The sequence below is a fragment of the Ranitomeya variabilis genome, chromosome 1, assembly GCF_051348905.1.
Source record: "Ranitomeya variabilis isolate aRanVar5 chromosome 1, aRanVar5.hap1, whole genome shotgun sequence".
Taxonomy (NCBI): domain Eukaryota; kingdom Metazoa; phylum Chordata; class Amphibia; order Anura; family Dendrobatidae; genus Ranitomeya; species Ranitomeya variabilis.
Window position 1 is genome coordinate 830,185,935 of NC_135232.1, and position 26,060 is coordinate 830,211,994.

The 26,060-nt window shown below is 41.7% G+C and overlaps 1 protein-coding gene across 2 annotated transcripts in view; it reads left to right on the plus strand.

Moving 5' to 3' along the window:
* Positions 1–25,413, plus strand: part of CNOT6L (CCR4-NOT transcription complex subunit 6 like) — a 67,235-nt gene extending 41,822 nt beyond the window's left edge. Inside the window, exons 7-13 of one of the 2 annotated variants that reach the window (XR_013218253.1) lie at positions 4,408–4,565; positions 5,935–6,089; positions 6,452–6,603; positions 8,330–8,554; positions 19,641–19,843; positions 21,725–22,642; positions 22,955–25,413. Coding sequence is in view for 1 of the 2 variants with exons in the window: in XM_077275586.1 (XP_077131701.1) it covers positions 4,408–4,565; positions 5,935–6,089; positions 6,452–6,603; positions 8,330–8,554; positions 19,641–19,843; positions 21,725–21,937 (1,106 nt within the window). In the remaining variant the exon portion in view is untranslated. Of the gene's footprint in view, positions 1–4,407; positions 4,566–5,934; positions 6,090–6,451; positions 6,604–8,329; positions 8,555–19,640; positions 19,844–21,724; positions 22,643–22,954 lie in introns of those variants that run through there. The other variant, XM_077275586.1, reaches the window with a different exon arrangement.
* The last annotated feature ends 647 nt before the right edge of the window (positions 25,414–26,060 follow it).

Sequence of the window (26,060 nt, forward strand, 5' to 3'; positions counted from 1 at the left end):
GCTGCTACAAAGGCAAATAAAATAATGGGATGTATTAAAAGAGGCATAGATGCTCATGAGGAGAACATAATTTTACCTCTATACAAGTCACTAGTTCGACCACACTTAGAATACTGTGCACAGTTCTGGTCTCCGGTGTATAAGAAAGACATAGCTGAACTGGAGCGGGTGCAGAGAAGAGCGACCAAGGTTATTAGAGGACTGAGGGGTCTGCACTACCAAGATAGGTTATTACACTTGGGGCTATTTAGTTTGGAAAAACGAAGACTAAGGGGTGATCTTATGTTAATGTATAAATATATGAGGGGACAGTACAAAGACCTTTCTGATGATCTTTTTAATCATAGACCTGAGACAGGGACAAGGGGGCATCCTCTACGTCTGGAGGAAAGAAGGTTTAAGCATAATAACAGACGCGGATTCTTTACTGTAAGAGCAGTGAGACTATGGAACTCTCTGCCGTATGATGTTGTAATGAGTGATTCATTAATTAAATTTAAGAGGGGACTGGATACCTTTCTGGAAAAGTATAATGTTACAGGGTATATATAGATTCCTTGATAAGGCGTTGATCCAGGGAACTAGTCTGATTGCCGTATGTGGAGTCGGGAAGGAATTTTTTTCCCCATGGTGGAGTTACTCTTTGCCACATGGGGTTTTTTTTGCCTTCCTCTGGATCAACATGTTAGGGCATGTTAGGTTAGGCTATGGGTTGAACTAGATGGACTTACAGTCTTCCTTCAACCTTAATAACTATGTAACTATGTAACTATGTAACTATATGGCACAGCTATGGGGCAATAATGAACGGTGCAGAGCACTATATGGCACAGCTATGGGGCAATAATGAACAGTGCAGAGCACTATATGGCACAGCTGTGGGGCAATAATGAACGGTGCAGAGCACTATGGCACAGCTTTCTATGGTACAGCTATGGGGCAATAATGAACGGTGCAGAGCACTATATGGCACAGCTTTCTATGGTACAGCTATGGGGCAATAATGAACGGTGCAGAGCACTATATGGCACAGCTATGGGGCAATAATGAACGGTGCAGAGCACTATATGGCACAGCTATGGGGCAATAATGAACGGTGCAGAGCACTATATGGCACAGCTATGGGGCCATAATGAACGGTATGGAGCATCTATTTTTATTTTTGAAATTCACCGGTAGCTGCTGCATTTTCCACCCTAGGCTTATACTCGAGTCAATAAGTTTTCCCAGTTTTTTGTGGCAAAATTAAGGGGGTCGGCTTATACTTGGGTCGGCTTATACTCGAGTATGTAGATAGATATAGATATAGATATAGAGAGTGTGTGTGTGTGTTTTCCAACACTAAAGATATCATATCAAAAGAACAGTGGGGTCTGACACCCATCAATTAACTCTCATGTCAGTGGCCAGGTGTAAACTGTCTATTAAAAATGGACACTGATCTGTGGTACCCACCAGCAGCCATTAAACAGTTTGACAAAGCTGTTACCCTCCATACTGGGTTTACATCTGGCCACTGCCGGAGTGACTAGACTGATGGGAGTGCTGCGCAAGGGGAGCAGTTTGAGAATCCTAATTGAATTTAACTCTAAATTTTCTGAACAATTAGTTCTAACATTCATCACAAAATGTTTTGACTATCAAAACTAGATATATCTTTTTTGAATAGCCAGATAGTATTATGTATTCAGGTTTCTGAAATGTGTAATTTTGTAGACTTTGTTAAAAAACTGCATTGGGTTCAAGGTGAAATCAGGAGGCAGATGTGCTTCTCGCCAAATATGTTTAAACGGCAAAGTACAGGCATTGATTTTAGACCACATGAGGCAGGTGTCTTTACTTGAATGTCATGGTTTTTCGAATATTAAAATATGCAAATTGTCTCTTCAGAGAGGAAAAGGAATTGAACTCTAGTGCCACCTATTGGAAAATAGCAAGCTTATAAGTCAATATCTTCCCTTTAACGGGAACCTGTCAGCAGGATTGTGCACAGTAACATAGTGTCAGGTCGGTGCCGTTATACTGATTACAATACCTGGGGTGATGAAATCCGTCGTGTTGTTGTTGTTTTGAATCTTTTCAGTTTTAAGTTAATGATATGCTCGTTCTCTGGGGCGGCCTGTAGGGGTCTTCATGTGGTGCTCCGCTTAGCTATTCACCAGTATGGCTTCTGACAGGTCACTGATCTCCTCACTGACCGTCCTCTAGTTTACATAATGAATATAGGCACATATGGGGAAAAAACCTTCTGCAGGCTGGTGCCAGCCATGGTATCACAAATGTACTGTGTATATAATTAATGTGGTTCATGTTATCCTGGAGTTCAAAAGAAAAATCTATTTGAAAATGGCTCCGGCCGCATCTGCACAGTGGCAGCTATCGGTGTGTGTGTGTGTGTGTGTGTGTGTATGTATATAGAGGTGGTCTGATAACTGCTACTGCACAGGTGGCGCCATCTTGCTAGATGATCAGATCACCTCTATATACACAGATAGCTGCTACTGTGCAGATGGAAGGGGTTTCTCAGTATGTGCATATATTCATTATGTAAACTAGGGGGCATGTCAGTGAGGGATCAGTGACCTGTCAGCAGTCTGCATTATAAATACCTAATCAGAGTATCACATGAAGACATCCCCCCTCCCCCCCACAGGCCGCCTCGAAGCAGGAGAATATTAACTCAAAACTGAAAATAAAAAAATAAAGCTTAAATAACCACAAGAAGGAGTTCATCAACCAAGGTATCATTGTAATCAATATAATGGTGCTGACCAGACGCTGTAGGTTACTGTGCATAATCCCGCTGACTGGTTCCCTTTTTAAAGAGCCTTGTAATATGACTTAAAGTAAAAGCCAAACCACAATCTCAATTTGCAGACTGTTTTCAGGTATTGCTCCCGGTCGGTGCAAAGTATGAGAGATGATTTGGCTAAGTGAGAAGCTAAGACTTGGTTCTCCTTGTGGAGAGTGATATGCCAGGTTGGGCACGCTAGGATGAAACTCGAATGCCTTGCATGCTCCTCTGGGAAATACACCAATTCTCAGAGGAGGAGGACTTGAACTCCAGTGCCATCTATTGGAAGTAGCAATCCTGGTTTGGCTTTTATTTGAAGTCATATTTAAAGGCTCGATAGAGGGTCGATATTGACTTTTAGGATTGCTACTTCCAATAGGTGGCGCTGGAGTTCAAGTCCTCTTCCTCTCTGAGAATTGGCATATTTAATTTCCCAGAGGAGCATGCAAGGCGTGAGTCTCACACTAGCATGTCAGACCTGGCATGTTATGCTCCCTTACACCTTAGATCCCAAATATTAAAATAAAATGCTAAAATCGCATTTTGAGCCCAGAGCAGGTCTGTCTCTGCCCTCCAACAGCAAGGACATTGAGGAGCTGTCGGGCTAGCGGGGCAAAGGTTGAGTCAAACCTTCATGATGGCTTATACAGCCTTTTTTGACGATTTCAGACCTGATAAGGATTAGGTGTTTACTTTAAAGATCCAGCTAGTATTGTGTGCAGTTTATATTGTGAAATCTGGTTATAGATTGTCTTTAAGATACATTATGTCGCTAATGATTCACTATCAATTTTTAGGATGACCCTACTTGCACATAAATATTTCCACTTGCCTACCAAGACTGATACATTCAGGGTTCCCCTACAAGGTCAATCAAGTTGTTTGATCTGAAGAGCAATGCTTTTATTACAGCTGTTTATTTGGCTTGTCATTGTATCCATGCTGTAAGGGAAATTGTGCATCAATATGACTTCTCCCAGGAGAAAAGAATTCTGGTGTCTTTATTATTTTCTCTGTGAAAGAATTGTACTAGGATGAATCTTGGATTTGGGACCCAGGGCAGAGGAAGACAAGGGGTGATGGACAAAGTTGCGGTCTACAAGAGCACCTACTATTCTGACTATACAGCTGATTGTAGGAGCCAAAAATGATTGGTTTGATTTAAAGAGAAATTCTGTGAAGTCCTGGAATGTCTAACAGCTTGTTTTGTCGTATTGCACGATGCTGTAAGTCTTGGGGCGCTTTCAGACCTCTGAGCACCATGCAAGGACTGTGCGTCTCCTGACCCAGAGTGTGACAGCCTCATATAGTGACAGCTGTGCATTCTGATCAGAGATCGCAATGACTGAAAGAGCGATTAGGCAATGTTCACACTTGGAGTTTTGCGTGTTTTTTTTTTTTTTTTTTGTGTATTGTCTTTTTGGTGCAAGGCCTGCTTTGTCTCCTGCAATAGTCTTTGATGGGCAGGATTAGAATTTTTAATAGCTAATTACACTTCCTCCCATATATTCATGCAGATTCTCTTAAGAATTACCAATAAGTACTGAATATAAAGTTCTAAAAAAATATTGACCTTTTTAGCTGATTGGTTCCAATATTTTTTTGTTTTTCAGTTTCCTTCACAGTTATGTGCTACAATGTCCTTTGTGATAAATATGCTACAAGGCAGCTTTATGGCTATTGTCCTTCTTGGGCATTAAATTGGGAGTACCGGAAGAAAGGAATCATGGAAGAGATTGTCAGCTGCGATGCGGATATCATCAGCCTTCAGGTACGGTACAAAAAGCTGTCAGCAAGTTATTCAGATCAGGTGATGTGTGATGCTGTACTGTTCCCATCCACAAGAGGTCAGAGTTGCATGCAGATTTGTTGGAGAAAATTTCCGGTTTTGTTCAGGAAATTTCTGCAAGAAATCCTGACGTGTTCACAGCCTAAATTAGATCCCTGCTGAAGCAAACATTGCTTCTCAGTTTGCATTATATCTGAGCAAAATGCTATTAAGTTCAGTTCCCCACAGAATCAATGGTAAACACAACATATATGATATAGTGAATGAGAAGTATTGCCAGGATACAATAATTCCCCCATATGAGAGCCCTTGAGAAGTGGCGTAAAATATGTACCGTGAGGAATACTTGAGTAGAGTGCCGTAGTTGGTCGTCCACAGGTGCATTCCCTCACCTGTAGCGCATTTCGCTGCCTTCTTCTGGCAGTGAAACAGAGAATATATATACAAGAGATATCGTCTTAATGTTTCCTTTACAATTATAAGCATTTTCCATAGTCTCCTTCCTTCTCGTCTCTATTTTCTTCACCTTTGGTCTACTTGTCCTCTGTATCCACTGTTCTTCTGCGTCTTCCCCCTTAGGGTGCCAGTATGGCTGGACTTGGCTTCAAGCTCCCTGACGCTTGAACTCCTGCCCGGGAAACTTTACATGTACTCATTCCTGTCTAGGTCCATTACCTGGGCCTCTCTGCCAAGTGTCCCTTCCCAGGACCCATCTCCACTAGTTCACTTGGTCTGTTACTTCTGCTCTTGATCTCTCAATCTTTCTTTTGGTCTCCTCTCACTTTAGGAACACCTCCAAAATGCAGCACTGCTCACAATGAACCTTGGGGCCTTGCGTGCATAAAGGTCCTATCTGCTTCTGACAGGAAGTTGTCACAGCCTTCAGTTTAGGCACTCCCACTCAGGGCTAGTCCCAAACATTAACTCCCTATCCCTACTGTCAAACTACACTCAATATTACTAACACCTTAACGCACATCACAATTTGAATATCGCATTACATCATATAACATAACACTTGTTTGTTCATAGGGGAACACGGGCATTGTCTATCTCTTTACAATATTGTCATACGTTAGCAAATGCGACCAAACCTGCAAGTTAAAGGAATTGATGCAGTTTTGTTTTTACTTTACAGAAGGTGACTTCTATAAATTGACTTGCTGTGGATGTTAGATTCCACCTGTCACTTTCTTCCTATATTGCAGTGTCCCTTTTCCCCAATGGCAGTGGATGCTGTTACTGTGTGTGTGTGTGTGTGTGTGTGTGTGTGTATGTATGTATGTGTTTTTTATGCTCTCAACTTGCTTTAAACACAATAGTAAATCTGTGTGTTTTTTTTTGGGTTTAGGAAGTTGAAACCGAGCAATATTTTTCCCTTTTCCTGCCAGCATTAAAAGAACGTGGATATGATGGTTTCTTTTCTCCAAAGTCACGTGCCAAAATAATGTCTGAGCAAGAGAAGAAGCACGTGGATGGGTGTGCAGTATTTTTCCGAACTGAAAAGTAGGTGAACCGTATAGGGGTGGAAACGCAAAATTTTGTCCATTCGATCTAGCAGGCTGGCATTAAATGACCCAGAGGATCAGACACCAATGGTTTATCTCCTGTGGTGGCTATGCTCTGGATTGAGGGCAAGATGTCTGGCTATATTACCTTTCAATACACGTCTTCTGAGGGTCAATCCATTGTATGTGCAATTTGCACATCGGTGTGTAAAGAGAAATCCTTGGAGGAAATCCATATGCACAGAGCATACAATGCAGAGGTCATAGTCTAACCCAGATCGCAGGCTGTAATGCGTTTTCAGAGCACCTCTCTATTGCACTGTTACTTGTAACGTGTTTTTTTTGTTTGTTTTAATTAAGATTTTCCTTGGTGGCAAAACACACTGTGGAATTCAACCAGGTAGCGATGGCAAACTCCGAGGGGTCAGAAGCTATGCTGAACAGAGTTATGACAAAGGATAATATTGGCGTCTCTGTTTTGTTAGAAGTCCACAAAGATCTCCCCGGGGGAGGTAGGTTCTTCACAACTGGTGTTTTTAACGTATGGCTCTTATGGAGATAATGGTAGCTTATCTATGCTCTTAAGGTACCTTCACACTAAACGACTTTGCAACGATAACGATCCGTGACGTTGCAGCGTCCTGGATAGCGATATTGTTGTGTTTGACACGCAGCAGCGATCAGGATCCTGCTGTGATATCGCTGGTCGTTGCTGAAAGTCCAGAACTTTATTTGGTCGTCAGATCGGCGTGTATCGTCGTGTTTGACAGCAAAAGCAACGATGCCAGCAATGTTTTACAATGGTAACCAGGGTAAATATCGGGTTACTAAGCGCAGGGCCGCGCTTAGTAACCCGATATTTACCCTGGTTACCATTGTAAAAGTAAAAAAAAAAACAGTACATACTCACCTTCTGATGTCCGTCAGGTCCCTGGCCGTCTGCTTCCCGCACTGACTGAGCGCCGGCCGGCCGTAAAGCACAGCGGTGACGTTACCGCTGTGCTCTGCTTTTACTTTACGGCCGGCGCTCAGTCAGTGCGGGAAGCAGACGGCCAGGGACCTGATGGACATCAGAAGGTGAGTATGTAGTGGTGTTTTTTTTTTACATTTACAATGGTAACCAGGGTAAACATCGGGTTACTAAGCGCGGCCCTGCGCTTAGTAACCCGATGTTTACCCTGGTTACCCGGGGACCTCGGCATCGTTGGTCGCTGGAGAGCTGTCTGTGTGACAGCTCTCCAGCGACCACACAGCGACGCTGCAGCAATCGGCATCGTTGACGATATCGCTGCAGTGTCGCTTAATGTGACGGTACCTTTAGACATGCATTTATTTATTTCTCCACCACATACTTTAATTACAAGCCGGTTATTACATGAAGTGATTAGCTGATCTTAAAGGGGTTGTCTGGCATTAGTGACTGGAGACGTGAGGACTCTGCAGTTCTGGGAGCTGGTCATCATGCGACCTTACATGTGTTTTGCATACTTCTGACCACGCTGTCCCTCTTCACTTAATACATTTGCATTGAGCGAGGCTGAACCCATCTAGTTGGCACATGGCCGCATTGCTTTCAATTTGAGAAGCGACTGTGCAGGCTGTAGCTTAAGACCAGACCACCCCTTTAAAGCTATAAACCACTTAAAAAGAAAACGATGAAATAACGGTCCAACAAGTAATATTCCGAAAAATGAATATACTTTATTAGGTGATTAACATGACCAAAATGTAAGGAGGGAAAATGACACCTCAGGAAAAATGCTGGACAAAGAGCAGGAGGCGCGTGCCCAGGATAATGTCCAAACCAGATAGATAATAATAAAAAATTAGCAAAAATGCGAACTAAACTATAAAAACTAAATAAACATAACGAAAAAACCTGGATTAGACATGGTAAAGGTGCGGAACATATATTATCGTAGTAATCTATAGTGATCAATAGTCAGCCAATTAGCTAGTGTACAGAAGCTGCTGCAAGTAGCACAAAGTAAAGATGGTACATATTAGCAATATGAAAACAATATGCCCGCTCCTGCAAAACATCATCACCATATAGTGGCTGGCAGTCACTTACCGCACTGAGGACAGTTATACCTGGGACCGCGCCTCCGCCCCTTTAAAGCTATATAGAACCAAAAATTGTAATCCTATGATTTTTTTTTTTTTTAAGAATGGTTGTTTGTCTTTTACAAATTGAAATAACATGTTTCGTTTTTTTTTTTTTGTTTGACCACTCAGGCCTGAAAACTCATCATTCGGATAAACAGTTTCTTATGGTAGCTAATGCCCACATGCACTGGGACCCAGAATATTCTGATGTCAAGCTTATCCAAACTATGATGTTTGTCTCAGAACTTAAAAGCATTATTGAAAAGGCAGCAAGCAGACCTGGCAGCCCTGCACCTGATCCAAATTCCATCCCCTTTGTCTTATGTGCTGATTTGAACTCGTTGCCAGATTCAGGTAAAATTGTCACCTACTGAGGTTGTGATCTCCTGAAGATCTACTTGGGTTGTGATATCCTCCTTAGTGCCATCTGCTTTATATTCACTCTTCACAACATTTGATGTAAGTTTTCCTGATGATCTGGAAGGAGTGCCTTCAAATTGGCATACACGTGTGTGAAACCATAAGCTGTGCCCACACCATTTCTGCCGGCAGCTCTGCTTAAAAAACAAACGCTGGAGTGGTGCTTTTTTTTTCTTCTAATTGCACCTATGAAGTGGTGCTTTTAAATGTAACTTCCCTGTCTCATACTCTTCTGCCAGCTTTATTTTCTAGCAAAAAGTGACCTGTCAGCAGCTCGTTTTGTGGAGCTTGTGCGGTGGTCGCTTCTCAATAAGTCTGAGAGCCTTGTTCTGGCTCTCATAGACTTGCATTGAGAGCCTGATGTAGCTTTTGACTTCTGGCCAGTCAGAAGCTGCGCTTACAAGAGAACACTGCATGCCAGGAGCGGCACCGGAAAACTGACAATGCCGGTGGGCGAGTATGACCAAGGGCAGGGAGCTTACTTTTAAAGCGCCACTCCTGGACTGGGGAAAATGCCTGAGTGGTGCTTTAATTGATAGCAGAGCTCTGGCTGTCACAGCCTGGGGCAGTGTGGGCATTTACCCTTCTAAATGAAGCGATTGCTGCATCTAGGAGTACGACTCCCTCTCCTACCTGACTGCAAGGGCCAGAGGTAGCTATGACAGCAGGAGGTCAAATGACCACCTGGTCTGTCAGCTCAGTGGCCTGATAAACCAGGCCAGGAGCATGATCTACAAAGCGGGAAGGCGTTCTACCCCTGTCAAACTGATGGGTATAGTGTGGTGCATTGCTTGCAATGCATTGTACCAGAGATCAAAGTGTGTGTGTGTGTGTATTTTGTACTCCAATAAATGCGTATGTTTATGAAAAAAAAAAAAAAAAAAAATTATGCATGTACAGAACGACATATCTATAAAACTGTCACACTATTTTATCCCCTTCAGTGAAGTCAGAAAACTAAGCTTTCATCAAAATGTTAGCCAGATGTAAACAAAAATGGTATAGCTGAAAAAAATCTTGTTCCACTCAGATCTCTATGTAATATAGTGAAAAATCAATGGTAGTTTATTAAATTACATCAGGTGACAATAACGGAAGACATCAATGTTCACAAAGTTAAAGGGAATCTGTCACCCCATTTTTTGCCTATAAGCTGCGGCCACCACCATCAGGGGCTTATCTGCAACATTCTGTAATGCTACCCCGATGTCACCTGAAAGCGACGAAAGACAGGTTATATTATGCTTATCTAGGGGCGGTCCCGCTGTGGTACGGTCTGATGGGTGTCGCGGTCTGGGGCCTCCCATCTTTTTACGATGACATCCTCTTCTTGTCTTCCTGCTCCGGCGCAGGCGTACTTTATCTGCCCTGTTGAGGGCAAAGTACTGCAGTGCGCAGGCGCTGGGCCTCTGACCTTTCTTGGTGCCTGTGCAATGCAGTACTTTGCGCTGCCCTCAACATGGCAGATAAAGTAAGTCTGCGCCGGAGCTGCGGCAGGAATCAAAGAGGACGTCATGGCATGAAGATAGGAGGTGCTGGACCGGACCGCCCCTGGGTGAGTATAATCGAACTTGTTGTTCTTCTTTCAGGTTACATCGGGGGCTTACCTACAGCATTACAGAATGCTGTAGATAAGCCCCTAATGCCAGTGGCCTTAGCTAATAAACGAATTTTGGAGTGACAGATTCTTTTAAAAACCTGGCTGCTCAATCAGACATGAGGATGACTAGTAAAGAGGGAGATCAAGGGCTAAATGTTTAGTGCTAATTACAGCGATTATACACTTGTATCCTTGTATGATTAATCAATTAAAGAGACCAAAGATTATATAAAAAGTGCCTACAAGGAGTTGCACTTTATTATTACTTAACACTTTGTACAGGACTGCTCCAGAGGGTGTTACTATAGAGCCATGGTATTGCTATATATCATATTGTTGGTATTGGGGCACAATAATAATCTTTATTTAGCGCCAACCTATTCCGCAGCACTTTACAGTTTAAATGACATGTTAGTTGTGTATTCAAGTAATAATAAAGGAAGAGTCATGTAATAGTAATATGGTCACCCGATGTAATTTAATGAACTACCATTGGGGTTTCACCACATTACGTATGGACTTCATGGTTGGCCTTCTTTCTTCGTTTTCACTTTGTGCATTTCCAACTGTCCCTATATTTTCAATTGTGTCCAGTTTCTTGGTTGCAGGATTATCATTTTCACATGATTTTTTTTTCTCTTACTAATGCATGGGCACACTACTACCGTAAATATTCCTTTGTTTTTGTTTTCATATTCCCACTCAAATCTGTCAATAATGCATGGGCACACTACTACCGTAAATATTCCTTTGTTTTTGTTTTCATATTCCCACTCAAATCTGTCAATGGAAATATGGGTGTTTCCACTTTACCGGTAGCACAGATGCTGAAAAAGCTTGTTGATGTCTGCTGTTTTATTTTTTTTTTCCCTCTTCGGGATGTTGGTAAAGTCTGCGCTTCCAAATCCAAATGCCCCATAGTGTGCCTAAACCACATTAAGCATCCACATGTTTGCCATTTGTGTAGCAATGAGAGCTCACTTAATTTACAGGGTGAGTGTCTCCAGCAGCATAATGTACAAGCACTACAACTTCAGATTTTAAATTTTCAATCCAACATCCACTGCTGCTTGTTTCTGGAAAAATGAAAAATTTGGGGCAAAAGCAACACTTGTGGTAAAAATTAAAATTTTCATTTTTCTTTCCACATTGCTTAAATTCTGGTGAAGCGCCTAAATGTTTAATAAACTTCTTGAATGGTTTTGAGCACCTTGAGGGGTGCAAGTTTTTAGAATGGTGTCACTTTTGTTTTATTTGTCACAAAGGCTCCTCAATCACTTCAATTGTGTTGCGAAAAAAGATTGCTAACAAAAAAGTTTCAAAAATAGTGCTGATCTAAACCCTTAGTGACGGAGCCAATTTGGTACTTGATGACCAAGCCAATTTATACAATTCTGACCATTGGCACTTTATATGTGGTTATAACTCTGGAACGCTTTAACGGATCCCACTGATTCTGTGTTTGTTTGTTTTTTTTCCTGACTTATTGTACTTGACCTCACCTCCTTGCTTACCAGAATCCCACTCTGTCTGCTATCTCTATCTTGGCCTTCTTTTCTGCTCGCTTTCTAAAACTGAACATGGACAAAACAGAATTCATCATGTTTCCCCCATCTCTCTACCCCTTCACCAGACCTATCCATCAATGTCAATGGCTGCTCACTTTCCCCAGTCCCACACGCCTGGTGCCTCGGGGTGATCTTTGACTCTGCCCTCTTTCACGCCACATATCCAAGCCCTTGCCTCCTGCTGTCTGAAACTCAAAAATATTTCCCGGATCCGCACATTGATTACTGCAACTTCCTACTCTCTGGCCTCCCCTCTAGCACTCTGGCATCACTCCAATCCATCCTATACTCTGCTGCCCGACTAATCTACCGGTCTCCCCGCCTAATCTACCGGTCTCCCCGCTATTCCCCAGCCTCTGCCCTATGCCAAGCCCTTCACTGGCTTCCCATCGCCCAGAGACTCCAGTTCAAAACCCTTACAATGATATACAAAGCCATCCACACCCTGTCTCCTCCATACATCTGTGACCTGGTCTCCCGGTATTTGCCTACACGCAACCTCTGATCCTCTCAAGATCTCCACTCCCCTCTCATCTCTTCTTCCCACACCCGCATCCAAGACTTCTCCCGTGCTTCCCCCATACTCTGGAACTCTTTTCCCCAACACATCACTCTCGCCTACCATAGAAACCTTCAAAAAGAACCTGAAGACCCACCTCTTCCGACAAGCCTGCAGTGATCCTCAACCTACTGAACCATTGCACAACCAGCTCTACCCTCTCCTAGTGTATCCTCACCCATCCCCTTCAGACTAAGCCCATGCGGGCAGGGTCCTCCCTCCTTATGTACCTGTGTGCCTTGTTTTTTGCTCATGTTTAATGTATTTGTCTATTTGCCCCCTTTATTCAAGTGTACATCGCCATGGAATAAATGGCGCTATAAAAATGTATAATACTTTGTTAACTGTAAAATTTCTTCGATATGACTTGTGTTAATTTATGGAAAAAAAACAAATATGGTAAATTTTGCAATTTTCAAAAAGACTTTGGGGGGTGGTTATAACTGAAAATACCCAAAAGTGACACCATTCTAAAAACTGCACCCCTCGAGGTGTGCAGAACTACATTCAAGAAGTTTATTGGTGCTTCACGAGAACCAAAGCAATGTGGAAGGAAAAATGAACCTTTTTTACTTTTTTCAGAAAATATTTTTTTTTACTTTTACAAGGGTACCAGGAGAAAATAGACCACAAAGTTTGTGCGATTTCTCCTGAGTACACAGATACCCTATATGTGGGGAAAACCAACTGTTTGGGTGCATGGCTCAGAAGGGAGGGAGCACCATTTGACATTTTGAAAGCAAAATTATCTGTAATCAATGGTGGCGCCATGTTGCGTTTGGAAACCCCCTGATGTACCTAAACAGTGGAACCCCCCAATTCTAACTTCAACCCTAACCCCAACACACCCCTAACCATAACTCTAACCACAAACTTAACCCTAATCCGAACCATAACCACAACCCTAACCCCAACACAGTAACCCTAATCACAACCCTAACTTTAGCCCAACCCTAACCCAAATGGAAATTAATACATTTTTTTTATTTTTACCTAACTAAGGGGTTTTATTTAAAAAATGTTTTTTTAATATTTTGATCACTGTGAAAGGGTCTACCACAGTGAACATAATGAACCAATAGGAAAAATTTCCTATTGGTGCTGGCCGGCGCACTGCCATTTTCTCCCGGAAGAAGATGCCGGTCTGAGGGGATGACTTGGGGGGTGTGATCGGGGGAACCCATTTCTCTCATCTGATGTGCGATTACATCAGAGGAGAGCGAAATTAGATGGAAAATCAGACTTTTTTTTGCACTCAGTTATAACGTTAACAACTATCGCAACACCAGGGTCGGTAAAAACCGACATGAATCATGTTCTCCGGGGTCCCGGTAGCCGAGACCCTGGAAAAATTCAGATTCTGGGGGGGTGCTATACACTTAAACCACACCGCTGCTTTTTAACGGCTGTGAGGTTTAAGTACCCGTAACTGCCACAGTTAAAAGGCATATCAGCGGTAGTTAAGGGGTTAAGTTTGACAATGTGACAATTTTCAAATATTTTGATAGCTTTTGCTTTTATTAAAATATCAACCTAAATTTACCACTACCATGGAGTTATATCTCAACAAAATTCTCAACTGGTGGGATCCGTTGAATCCGTTCCTCATTATGTGACACTGATCAGAATTGTAAAAATGTTTCCTGGCCAGGATGGTGAAAATTGGCTCGGGGTGAAGGATTTAAAAGCTGTTATATGTAATGGTAGATTGCAAAGGGGTAATAGAGCGGAGTCTGTGCCATTTGGCGCAATCAAAATATCCTTTCCACTGATTAACACCACAAACAGACAGCTATTCTTTATAATTCAGTCTATAGTGGCTTTACGTTTCTAAAGCTGGGGTACTCACTCTTGCCCCAATGTCCTTGTCGTGATGACTAAAGAGTATTCTATATAATGTGAAGGTCTAGATTAGCCATTTTTGCACTTGCCAGATGCCTGTCAGTATTACAAGTGCAAAACAGGCCTGTAGTGGTAAGTGGTGAAACTTTACATACAGCATTGTTTCCTCAAGGGGGGGTGGGTGTGTTTTTTTTTTCTTTCCAAAATTAAAGTGAGAACTAGTAAGCTAGTTAAACCATGAGCAGAGCATGATCTTACAAACATGTGTCAGTGCAGCACTGACAGCTATAAACCATTGCAATACTCCTCTTGGTGTCTGATTTGTTACTCTGTAATGTCTGTATTGTCTGTACAAGTCCCCTCTAAAATGGAAAATACTGCAGAATATGTTCGCTATAAAAATAAAATGTACTATTTTATTTCTATATTTAAAATTTAATTCAGACTATTCCCCCTCCTCCATAGAAGCTTCTCTAATGAGGCAGATGGAGCTACTGTGGATGCCATAGGACCTTTGATTCGGCAGTGTCAGTCTTAGGATTTCATAAGTGTGTTGGGCCAGCTTTGTGCACTTCTGAAATGGACACCGCTGAGCAAAGGCCAGTTGGAGTCCAGAGTAAATCTGCTTCCCTCATTATAGTGAAAGGATCCCTCGGCGGTTTCATCGGCTACGTCGCTCAGATTTAGATGGAAACCCCACAGTAAATGCTCAGTGTAGAGCACAGGATAAATGTGATCTCAAACGTTATGTAAAATGTTCCCAATAAACTTCAACACAATCCACAAAAAAAGCAAGTCCCCACTCAGGTCCGTCATCTGTTAATGGAAATATAGGGGGTTCTGGAAAAGCTAAATGGTTCCTCGCTCCTCAAAAGAAATTCAGCAAATTCTACACTTCTAAAACCAAATGTCTCTCCCTGAGCTCTAATGTGTGCCTTAGTATTTGGCGTGCACATGTTTGGCATTTCTGTAAAGATGACAGCCCACCTAATTTATGGGTGGGTACATGTCTTCAGAAGCTGGGCATAATGTTCTGGGCACTACAACGGCAGTAGGAAATTTCACTCTGGGCATTTTCCAGACAAGCAACAGTGGATCTTGCAGAGTTAAATCATCACTACAGCTGTAGATAAATTCTCTATGCAGTACAATTTCCAAAATGGGATCACTTGATGGGGGGGGGGGGGGGGGTGGATTCTGCTCTTCTAGTGATTAGGAAGTGTATGTAGTCTGGAAAATCTGTGCTCAAAGAGGCAAATAGCTATCTGTTCCTCCCAACTTTTGCCTTATAGCTATTCAGTATGGTACAGCCACATATGGGGTATTGCCGCGTTCAGCAGAAATTGTGATGCAGCTTGATTCATTTTTGCCCATTTCCATGTGTGAAAATGTAAAACCTGTTGCTAAGTTTGTCATAAATGTAATATTTTCTTCACTGTCCAATGGTATAAAATTCTGTAACACACCTGTGGTGTCAATATGATCACTGCACCCATAGATGAACTAATTGAGGTGCTTTGTAAAATGAAGTCACGTATTGGGATGGGGGTTTTAAGGGGAGAGTCTGGGAAAGCTCCTGGAGGTGCCAGAACAGCAATGGGTCATGGTATCTGCAAACCAGAGCAGTAAAATCTGCACTAAATGATGCTCTAAATAGTATTGGTGGACTCGGAGAAATTGCACAACAAGGTCAGTGTTTTCAGAATCCCATAAAAAAAAATTAAACCTTTTCTAACTTGACGTCACTTATAGGGGGTTTCTGCTGTGCTGGCGCCTCAGGGTCTCTGCTAATGTGACATGGCACCCTCAAACCATTCCAGCAAAATATGTAGTCCAATATGGGGCTCGTTACCTTCTGAGGTCTGCACTGTACCTCAAAAGTAGTTTTCAATCACATATGGTGTACTGAGGAGAAATTGCACAACAAACTGTTTCACTTTGCTCCTATTACCACAGTGAAAATAAGAAATTTAAGGCAAAACTAACATTTTTGCAGGAATTTTTTTTCCATTTTCATGGTTTCAATGTTATAAACTTATTTGAAGCACCTGGGAGTTGAAGGTGCTCACCATACATCTAGATTCCTTGAGTGGTCTAGTTTCCAAAATGGAGTCAATTGTGGAGGGTTTCCACTGTTTAGGCACATCAAGCGCTCTCCAAACCAGACATGGCGTCCACTAGCGATTCCAGCAAATTTTGCATTCAAAGTCAAATGGCGCTCCTTCCCTTCTGAGCCCTGCTGTGCTCCCAGACAGTAGTTATCCCCATTAGTGATGAGCGAGTGTACTCGTTGCTCGGTTTTTCCAGAGCATGCTCGGGTGATCTGCGAGTATTTGTTAGGGTATGTGTCCACGTTCAGGATTGCATCAGGATTTGGTCAGGATTTTCCATCAGTATTTGTAAGCCAAAACCAGGAGTGGGTGATAAATGCTTAAGTGGTGCATATGTTTCTATTATACTTTTCCTCTAATTGTTCCACTCCTGGTTTTGGCTTACAAATACTGATGGAAAATCCTGACCAAATCCTGATGCAATCCTGAACGTGGACACATACCCTTAGTGTTCGGAGATTAAGTTTTCATCGCCTCAGCTGAATGATTTACAGCTATTAGCCAGGCTGAGCACATGTGGGGGTTTCCTGGTTGCTAGGGAACTCTCACATGTAATCAAGCTGGCTAATAGCTGTAAATCATTCAGCTGTGGTGATAAAAACTTAATCTCCGAACACTAACAAATACTCGGAGATCACCCGAGCGTGCTCTGGAAAAACCCGAGCAACAAGTTTTCTCTCATCACTAATCCCACATATTGGGTATCTGCATACTAAGGAGAAAATGGACCCCAAAATTTGCTGTGCAATTTTTCCTGTTACCCTGGTGAAAATTTTCAAGCTGAAGTAAAAAAAATAAATAAAAAAAATCTGTATCTGAAGGGTTAATTAATACACATCATTTTAGCCGAAGTTCACACTAGGTGTTTTTCCAGCTTTTTATTTTTTAAAATGCTGTTTTCAGTACCATCAAAGTGATATTTCAGAAATCTCTTGCACACAGCTTGTTTTTGTTTGTTTTTTTGTCAGGGTTTTGGGCTTTTCGTGCTTTTTTTGCACAATGGAGCTTGTCACTACTTTCAGCATTTGCGTTTTTCACCCATTGAAATGAATGGTGAAGAAAAAAAAAAACAAACACCAAAAACGCAGGTATCAGGTTTTTCTGCGATCTTGTGCTAAATCTAGAATGCCAAGGTAAACTCTTTTCTGCAGCTCCTTTCCTGCCAAGAGAACAGGTTTTGCTGCAGGAAAAAAAGCTGAAAACTTAGTGTGAACTTGTCTTGTTGGGTGCAGTTTTTAGAATGGTGTCACACTTTTGGGTATTTTTTTTTTTTTTTTTTTTTGTCATATTAGCCCCTCATTCACTTCACATTTTTTAAGGGACCACATCACATTTGGTTGTGTAAATTTTGTTGGAAAAATGAGAAATCGCGAACAAAAAATTATTTCAAATTGTGATAAAACATGTGGAAATGTTAGTCATTAACTATTTTGTGTGACATAACACTCTGGTTTAAGGGCATAAAAACGAAGTTTGAAAATTGGGAAATAATGGAAATTTGGCGAAAAATTTTGCATACTCAAGTTATATCGAACATATTTTACCACTATCCTTAAAGAGAAAAAAAAAATCGCAAAAAGTTATGGAATCCACTGAAGCATTTCAGAATTGTAAAATTTAGGCTGGTCATGATCTCGAAAACGGGCTTGGGGGAGTGAAGGGGTTAATGACCAGGTCAAATTTTCAAATCAAATCCGTGTCCCTTTGTGGTGCTAACGCTGAAGTGTTTCACCATATTGGGAATTGTGGTGTTTTTTTTTTTTTTTTTTCTTCATCCACTGACCCTAAGAATAAAGCGTTCTTATTACTTGAACACTAAGATTAATGCCACACTTTTCCGTTTTTGGATTTTTACACTGACCCGAGCCGAGTGTGGTGGTTTTTGCAGGACAAGATGAAGTTGACATGGATGCAATCTCTATTTCCAGATTACTTTTTGATTGTGTTTTATTCCACTTCATTTGGCAGTTTGAATAAATAGTTTTTGCCAAGTTGTTTATTTTTTTTAAAGGGAACTTGTGACCAGTTTTGCCAGTTTTAGTTGACGTATCAACTTAATCAGTGCATGTGCTGCAATCCATAACTAAAGAACCCCCTGACTCCTCTTGTAAACCCACAAAAACCATGTGAAGTTCTCCCGTGTTGTATGGTAATCATGTCTGTCCGGTCTGATAGGCATCCTTTCTGGCCTCTCCATTCCTCTTCCCAGCTGCAGCTCACATCCTCCTTTTTTTTATTTATTTATTTATTTTTTTATTTGACATGGATGACGCATCTTGCATCATCCGCTTTGCCAGGTGAAATATCACATCTGCACAGGGGAATCGGGACTCGTGCCTGCGCAGGTGTGAAATTTTGCCCAGCAATGTGAATATTGAAAGCAAGGGAAAAAAAATTAACTATTAGACCCTGTCCTGCTGTCTAACAGGCCTTCATAGCTCGCAGACCTGGAGATCATTACTTGACCTCTGGCTGCCATGACTACCATTGGCTCTTTGTTATCACGTTACTGGGGTGCTGATCTGGAATGAGGGAGCCCCATCCATCTCAGCCTTCTACATTCTTCAATCCCTATTGATTGCAGCATTATGGCTAGTTTCACACTAGCGTTTTGATGAGCTGCGGACTTACTCCGTGAAGCCCCGCCCTCGGCCGCACCTCCACCGCTAGCTCCGCCTACTTCTGCATGCGGCTTGCGTACTTATCTTTAACATTAGGTACACAGGTCGTGCCACTGTATGCGGATACTTCCGCATGTGTCGTTTTGACGATGCGGAAAAAAAAAATTGCTACAAGCTGCATCCTACGCTGGTCGCCGCATCGTCAAAACGACGCATGAAGAAGCATCCGCATACAGCAGCACGACCTGCATACCTAATGTTAAAGATGGGTACACAGGCCGCATGCCGGCTGCATGCAGAAGTAGGCGGAGCTAGCGGCAGAGGTGCGGCCGAGGGCGGGGCTTCAGAGGAAGTCCGCAGCTCCTCCAAATGCTAATGTGAAACCGGCCTTAGATGGTTAAACAGCCAGGAGCATGGTTGAGTTAATCCTGAGCTCCAAGTGGTGATTCTGGGAACACAGTTCCTGTGCCCACATAACCACTAAGATGTACCAATAGTTATTTGCGGGAACGAACTGCAAAATGGGACATACCAGAATGTCCTGTCCTGTTTCCAACCCAGTTCTATCTTTAGTTTTCTGCTGCTGATTTTGATATTGATATTTGATATTCTCTCTGCGTTCCTGTTTTTAATTTTTTTTTTTTCGGCCTATATACCATGATAAAGTTCTGCTGTGAAAGTCCCATTTTTATCTATTTTTCTTCACTTTCCCATATTAGGTGTGGTGGAATATCTAACTAATGGAGGAGTAGCTGACAATCATAAGGACTTTAAGGAGCTTAGGTACAATGAGTGTCTCTCAAACTTCAGCTGCAATGGAAAGAATGGGACCCCAGATGGAAGAATTACACATGGCTTTCAGCTGAGGAGCGCCTATGAAAACAACTTGATGCCTTACACCAATTACACCTTTGATTTCAAAGTAAGTTCCCAAAGGAGCCCTCCAAGGATATTAGCACATATTGCATTTTTGCTGCGTTTTTTTATGCAAATATTCCCATTGTAATATACATGCTGTTTAGAATACTGGTGGTATTCACTTAAACTACTTTCACACTAGCGTCGTACGACGCACGTGGCAATGCGTCGTTTTGGAGAAAAAAACGCATCCTGCAAAGTTGCCCGCAGTATGCGTTTTTCTCCATAGGCTTGTATTAGCGACGGATGCGTCGTGTTTTGGCGGACCGTCGGCACAAAAAAAGTTATGTAACTTTTTTTGTGCGTCGTGTCCGCCATTTCCGACCGCGCATGTGCAGCTGGAACTCCACCCCCTCCTCCCCGGACATTACAATGTGGCCAGCAGATGCGTTGAAAAACTGCATCCGCTGCCCCCGTTGTGCTTCTATTTCACAGTATGCGTCAGTACGTCGGCCAGACGCACTGCGACGGGCCGACGCTAGTGTGAAAGTAGCCTTACCTAGAACTGCATTTTTCAGCCTCCTTTGTCCCCTTCTGTGTTCGAGAAGGACATATGGCATTGAGATCGGTAAGGTACAGCAAATGGTGTGTTAACACCAGTGCAATGAATGGCATGTTCATTATAAAGGAACCAAAAATGTAATCTATTTCTCCAGGGTGCTCCTTTAGCTAACTTGTAAAGGGTTAACTTCTAGATTTTATAATGTAAATGCTTAGCCCATTATTGGAAACGCTTAAACTCTTGTATGCATTGGGATAGAGGACCTGTCTCCTGCTCAAAAATTAAGTTAAATACCTTGTAAGAATGCCTGAGGTCCATGAATGCTGCTGCTCTTTTCTATTTTGTGCTGCATTGACTCATTGCAAAGAGCCTCACACACATTTTTTGCTTTTAAAATGCAATATGTGAAATCTCTTCCTCCAAACCAACTAAAAATTTATTCAGTGTATACTGTAATAGGTGTGAACCTTCAACCCCTCACTCCCAAACACTGCTAGACCAGCTGCGGAACAGTGAATTGCAAACTAGCAGTCTCACACTGTCAAGCTGTGATTGACAACTGCTTAGAGGGAGGGTGTGAAAGTGTGCACACGTAGATGGAACACCTGCGGATTTTTCTGGACCTGTTTTGAGAAATCCGCAGGTAAAAAACACTGCGTTTTACCACGGACTTTATGCGTTTTTTGTGCAGATTCCACCTGTGGTTTTACACCTGCGGATTCCTGTAATGGAGCAGGTGTAAACCGCTGTGGAATCCGCACAAAGAATTGACATGCTGCGGAATAAACAACGGTCGTTTCTGCACATTTTTTTTGCACTGTGGATTTTGTTTTCCATAGGTTTACATGGTACTGTAAACTCATGGAAAACGGCTGCGGATACGCAGCAAAATCCGCAATGTATCCACATACCCTTAAAGTATACACTGGAAAAATGCCCAATTGGCCTGTGAGATGAGATTTCTCAGTTGCTGCGTTTAAGAACACCATTTTCAATTAAGCAATTTGGTGCAAAACTGAAGAGGCAGAATCAGTGAAGTGCAGGCATGTTTAATTCCCCTTGCTCTATTACTAGGTGCTCGAATAGCTGCCAGATTGGTCTTTCAGATATTTTTATTTGGTGTACACATCCTGGTGACTTTCTAGAATACTGTGGGAACTTGGTTTTTGGAAGGCAAGATGAATACATTCAGTGTGCCAGCACTGGTGACAAATACCTTGGTAACTTTTTGCCAAGTAAGGCATCTACATTTCTCTTCGGTCAGTTACGGTTTTGGTACATTAAACCTCATGTCCTGCTTGCTTTTGTTTATTGATCAGTTCTGTAGTGATAATGTACATTATGTATTTATAGACTTAAATTTTTTTCTTTTTTTTCTTTTAGGGTGTAATTGACTACATCTTCTACTCCAAGACACACATGGATGTTCTTGGCGTCCTGGGGCCTTTAGATCCTCAGTGGATGGCAGAGAACAACATCCCTGGCTGCCCTCACCCCCACGTACCCTCTGACCACTTCTCACTGTTAACGCAGCTGGAACTCCATCCTCCACTTCTGCCTCTCATCAATGGGGTACACTTGCCAAGCAGGAGGTAGTGCCGACTGAGGCTTGGCAATCTTTCTCATGGACCTGTACAGCTGTAAGAGTCTGTAGGAGTGAAGTATGGCCAACCTAAAGCTGCTTTTTCACGGCTCCTTCCCTTCTGTCAAAGCCGTGGTTCTGCATTTTATTGCAGGGAGGCAATATTTGGCATTGGGGTTGGTACAGAATCTGTCCTCCACCCCAACTGTATTTTTGTTACTTTTTAAAAAGATTTTTTTTTTTTTTTTTTATTTTCTCTGTCCATATTTTCTTTGTCTTGTAAGAAATACCGATGACAGCAGCTAGATACCAGGCTGTTTTCCCTTTTTATTGAGTTGACTCCTTCCAATGTGTAGTTAATAAGGACACCCGACTTTGTAATTGTCCCAGGGAAAACAAGCAACAATGTTTTTACCCTTCTCTGTAAAGGCTACCTTGGCTCTCCTAAAAGTAAAGCACAATCTTGCTTTTACGCCCTTTCCAGACTCCATTCAAAAAATTGAATTACTTTTAAGAGTTTACAAACGCTTACCTATCCTTGTTTTCACCCATTTTTGGCTGAACACCGACTGGCTATTAAGAGAATTGTTGAGATGGACTGATTGCAGCTCTGTCATGATTTTTACATTTTTTCCACAACCTGATATCTGGTTGGTCAACTCCCCAACACTGCTCTTGTGTATTGCCACATTTTACATTCGGCTATCAATGCAGTTAAGGCTACGTTCACATTTGCGGTGTGCGCCGCAGCGTCGCCGCCGCAACGCACAGCGCAAATGTGAACACATGCACAACGCAGCTTTTTGCGCCGCATGCGTCCTTTTTTTCATTGATTTTGGACGCAGCAAAAATGCAACTTGCTGCGTCCTCCGCGACCCGACGCGGGCGCCGCAGGGACGCATGCGGCGCAAAAAGCAAGTGCACCGCATGTCCATGCGCCCCCATGTAAAATATAGGGGCGCATGATGCATGCGGCGCCGCTGCGGCGCCCGACGCTGCGGCGCTAGCCGCAAATCTGAACGTAGCCTAAGCTATTCGTATTTTCATATCCTTAAGGATTCCTAATAGAGGAAAATGATGTAACCAAAGATGCTACTTGCCAATCCAATCCCAAACCCAGTCTTTCTGGCTTAATCAGTCCTGATTACATTCATTGTTCTCTTCAAAGCCAGTCGGTTGGAAAGACGCAATAGCGTTAAATGTAAGACTTGGCGCAGCCCAACCAACACAAAAACAAATTGGAAATATTTTAAAACCTTTATTTTTTTTCACACTCCTTTTTTGTTTTCCTCTTATCCCCCAATTTTGTAGCCATAAGGAGTGGGTAGCAGTAGTTTACCTCTTTGGGGTTTCACAAGCTCTCATTGGCCAATTATCCTGCATTTTCAAGACTCTCCACCCAAATTCTCCTCTCCCATCTGAGAAGTTTCACAATTCAAAATGTAGAGTAGCTTGGTAGCCCAATGTACCTTACCTATAAGGAGGGTCTTCAACTTTGTTTTCAGAACACCTGGCTATGAAGGGGTTAGTCTTGCTGGTATATATAAAGATTTTTTTTTTTCTTTGAAAAATTTGTATTGCACTGGTTAAATGGCCTCTAACTGCAACATTTTCTTCTCTTGCTGCTATGTTTTTAAAACTGCTTTTAAATGAATATTCTCAATGCACTTTATTGCTTTGTCTCAAAATGTGGTCGCTTCTCAAACACAATCTTATCTAAACTTTTTAGCAAAGGGCCCTTTTGAAAATGTTACTGCTGCATGTTAAGTAGTCCATTTGATAAATCATAACACAGGACTTTCCCTCTCTTCCACCAATAAAAGACTACATTCCTCTTCTTCGTGTGGGTTGTGCCACATGCATATATCTTCTAAAGAAACTATATTTTCCTTAAGGTACATATCAACTGTAGTCTCTACTAAATTCCTAAAGTGCCTCCGTAGATATGTTTTCAATAATAAACTTCATTCCATATGACTATGAAATTTGCAGAAACAAAGTAAAATGCCTTGTAAAGCCCTGCCACTCACTTGGTCCAGACCTGCTCCTGTAAGGCCTTGTTCACATGTGATCTTTGTACAAGTTCCCCCCCCCCGACCCCCCCCCCCCCCCTTTGTAGCCAAAAAACATGTTTAGAGCCAAAATGCTTTTTTTTTTTTTTTTTTTTTGTAGCTGTTTTTGGCCTGATACGCTAAACATGCAGCCGAACAAGGTCTTAATGCAGTCTCTTTGCATCAAGTTTAGCTTTGAATGTAGAGGCACACAAAGTCTTTGCTAACACAAATGTGCATCCAGTCTCCCTAGTTTGTGACATGTATCTCCTCGTTGTAGGGTCATCCACTCTTGTCCCACGTGTGCTTTGCTTTACTGTGGTGCATAGGTGTCCTCAGCTGTTCAAACCTTGTTACTGTCCTTGTTACTGTCCCAAGAGGAACTAGGAAGATATATTACATCCACTTGGGAACCGTTTGGTTACTACAGACACATTCAAATCATTAAATGTTGAGCTAGATTATCTGCATTTACAACTTCTCAGGTACTGTATATATTAAACTGTAAAGCATCAGACAAAGGATTACTGTTTTTGTAGTCTGCTTCTTTCAGGAGAAGTGACATGTAGCAGCACAAAGTACTTTAAACATGAGAAGGCCTAACCCTGACCAATGGCCATTGGGGTCATTTTTGGTGAAAGAACTTGGCCCCTCCATTTTTATTTATTCGTTTTTGGTGGGGGGTGTCAAATGGCCATGTCGCATTGAGCGATAGAAATCGCTGCATACGTGTAAGTCATTTAGTGAATACCAGCCGACTTTATAAACCATAAATGCTTAGCTGTTGCAGTGTTGACTATCTGCGGAGGTGGCACTATCTTTTTTTTTTTTTTTTTTTGTTTTGTTTTTCTCTTCACCCTTTAACTTAAATGAATTAGATCATGTTAGTAAATACATACTTTAGGTTGCTACTACATTTACCACTTTTTTTTTTTCTTTTTAAGTTATTATCTTGATACTGGCTGATCTTTACCCCCTTCTTTCCCCCCTGACACCTTCTTCTTTATCCCCCTCCCCTGCTTATATTGGTTACTTTTCAACATGGCCCCTTGTCATGGACAAAGTAGCTGAATGCAAAAACAAATTAATAGCCTATTTTATTTGCAGTATATGTGGCCAGGACTATCCAACTTTAAAGTTTTAACATTTATACCTTCAGAGTTAAAAATGTGAAAGGATATTTTATTAAACGATGTCCAGTTTTTATTCATAAAAAAAATGTACTCTGTAAATTTGTAAGAATAAAAATGTTTTTTTTTTTGTTTTTTTTATTTTTAACTTAAACCCCTTCACCGCCAGAGGTTGGAGCAATTTGAAGACCCCTCTAAGGTCAAAGGGATACATTTGCTTTTCAAACATAGTTTGTTTTGCACTCGGATCTGTCTGTTGGTATTTTCTTGTCCTTGCATATAAATGCCATTAAACCCATTATACATTGGTAAAATGCGGAAGCACTGATTTATTTACTGTTTGGTAACATAACTTGAAGCTTGTCTCTACATTTTTTTTTTTTTTATTTCTATTTTTTCTTTATTCTGTTATTGAATTGTAAAATTTCTGCTGTAACTTGTCCACCTCTTTCTGCAGAAGTTGTAAAAATCCTATTTTGTGATCTATGCATCAAGTCAACTGCAATCTTTGGTAAATTTAGAGACATGCTCAACCAGAAACCAAACTAATATATATATATATATATATATATATTATATAGTGGCGGTCCATGTGCTCTGACAATCTCAGTTTATTGCTATGTGGATTCCAGATACATATTCGGACTTCCTAAGCACTGCCAATCGCTTTTTACTATGGAACGGCTATAGCAATGAATGGAGATGGCCACACGTGCTGCCACCTCTACACACTGGTAGTCAGATGTCAGGGATTCCCTTTCTGGAGACTTGTCACATATTTTATGCCATAAAGATCTCGAGACAGTACCGTTAATGTTTCTACAACCATTTTAAAGTATCACATTGTAAAATGATTGTCTCTGACCATTGGTAGCATTAGGGATGTAAACGCCACGTGTCATACCATTGTTCAGACGCTCATATCAAGTTCCCGTTCCAGTTTTCTGATATAGAAT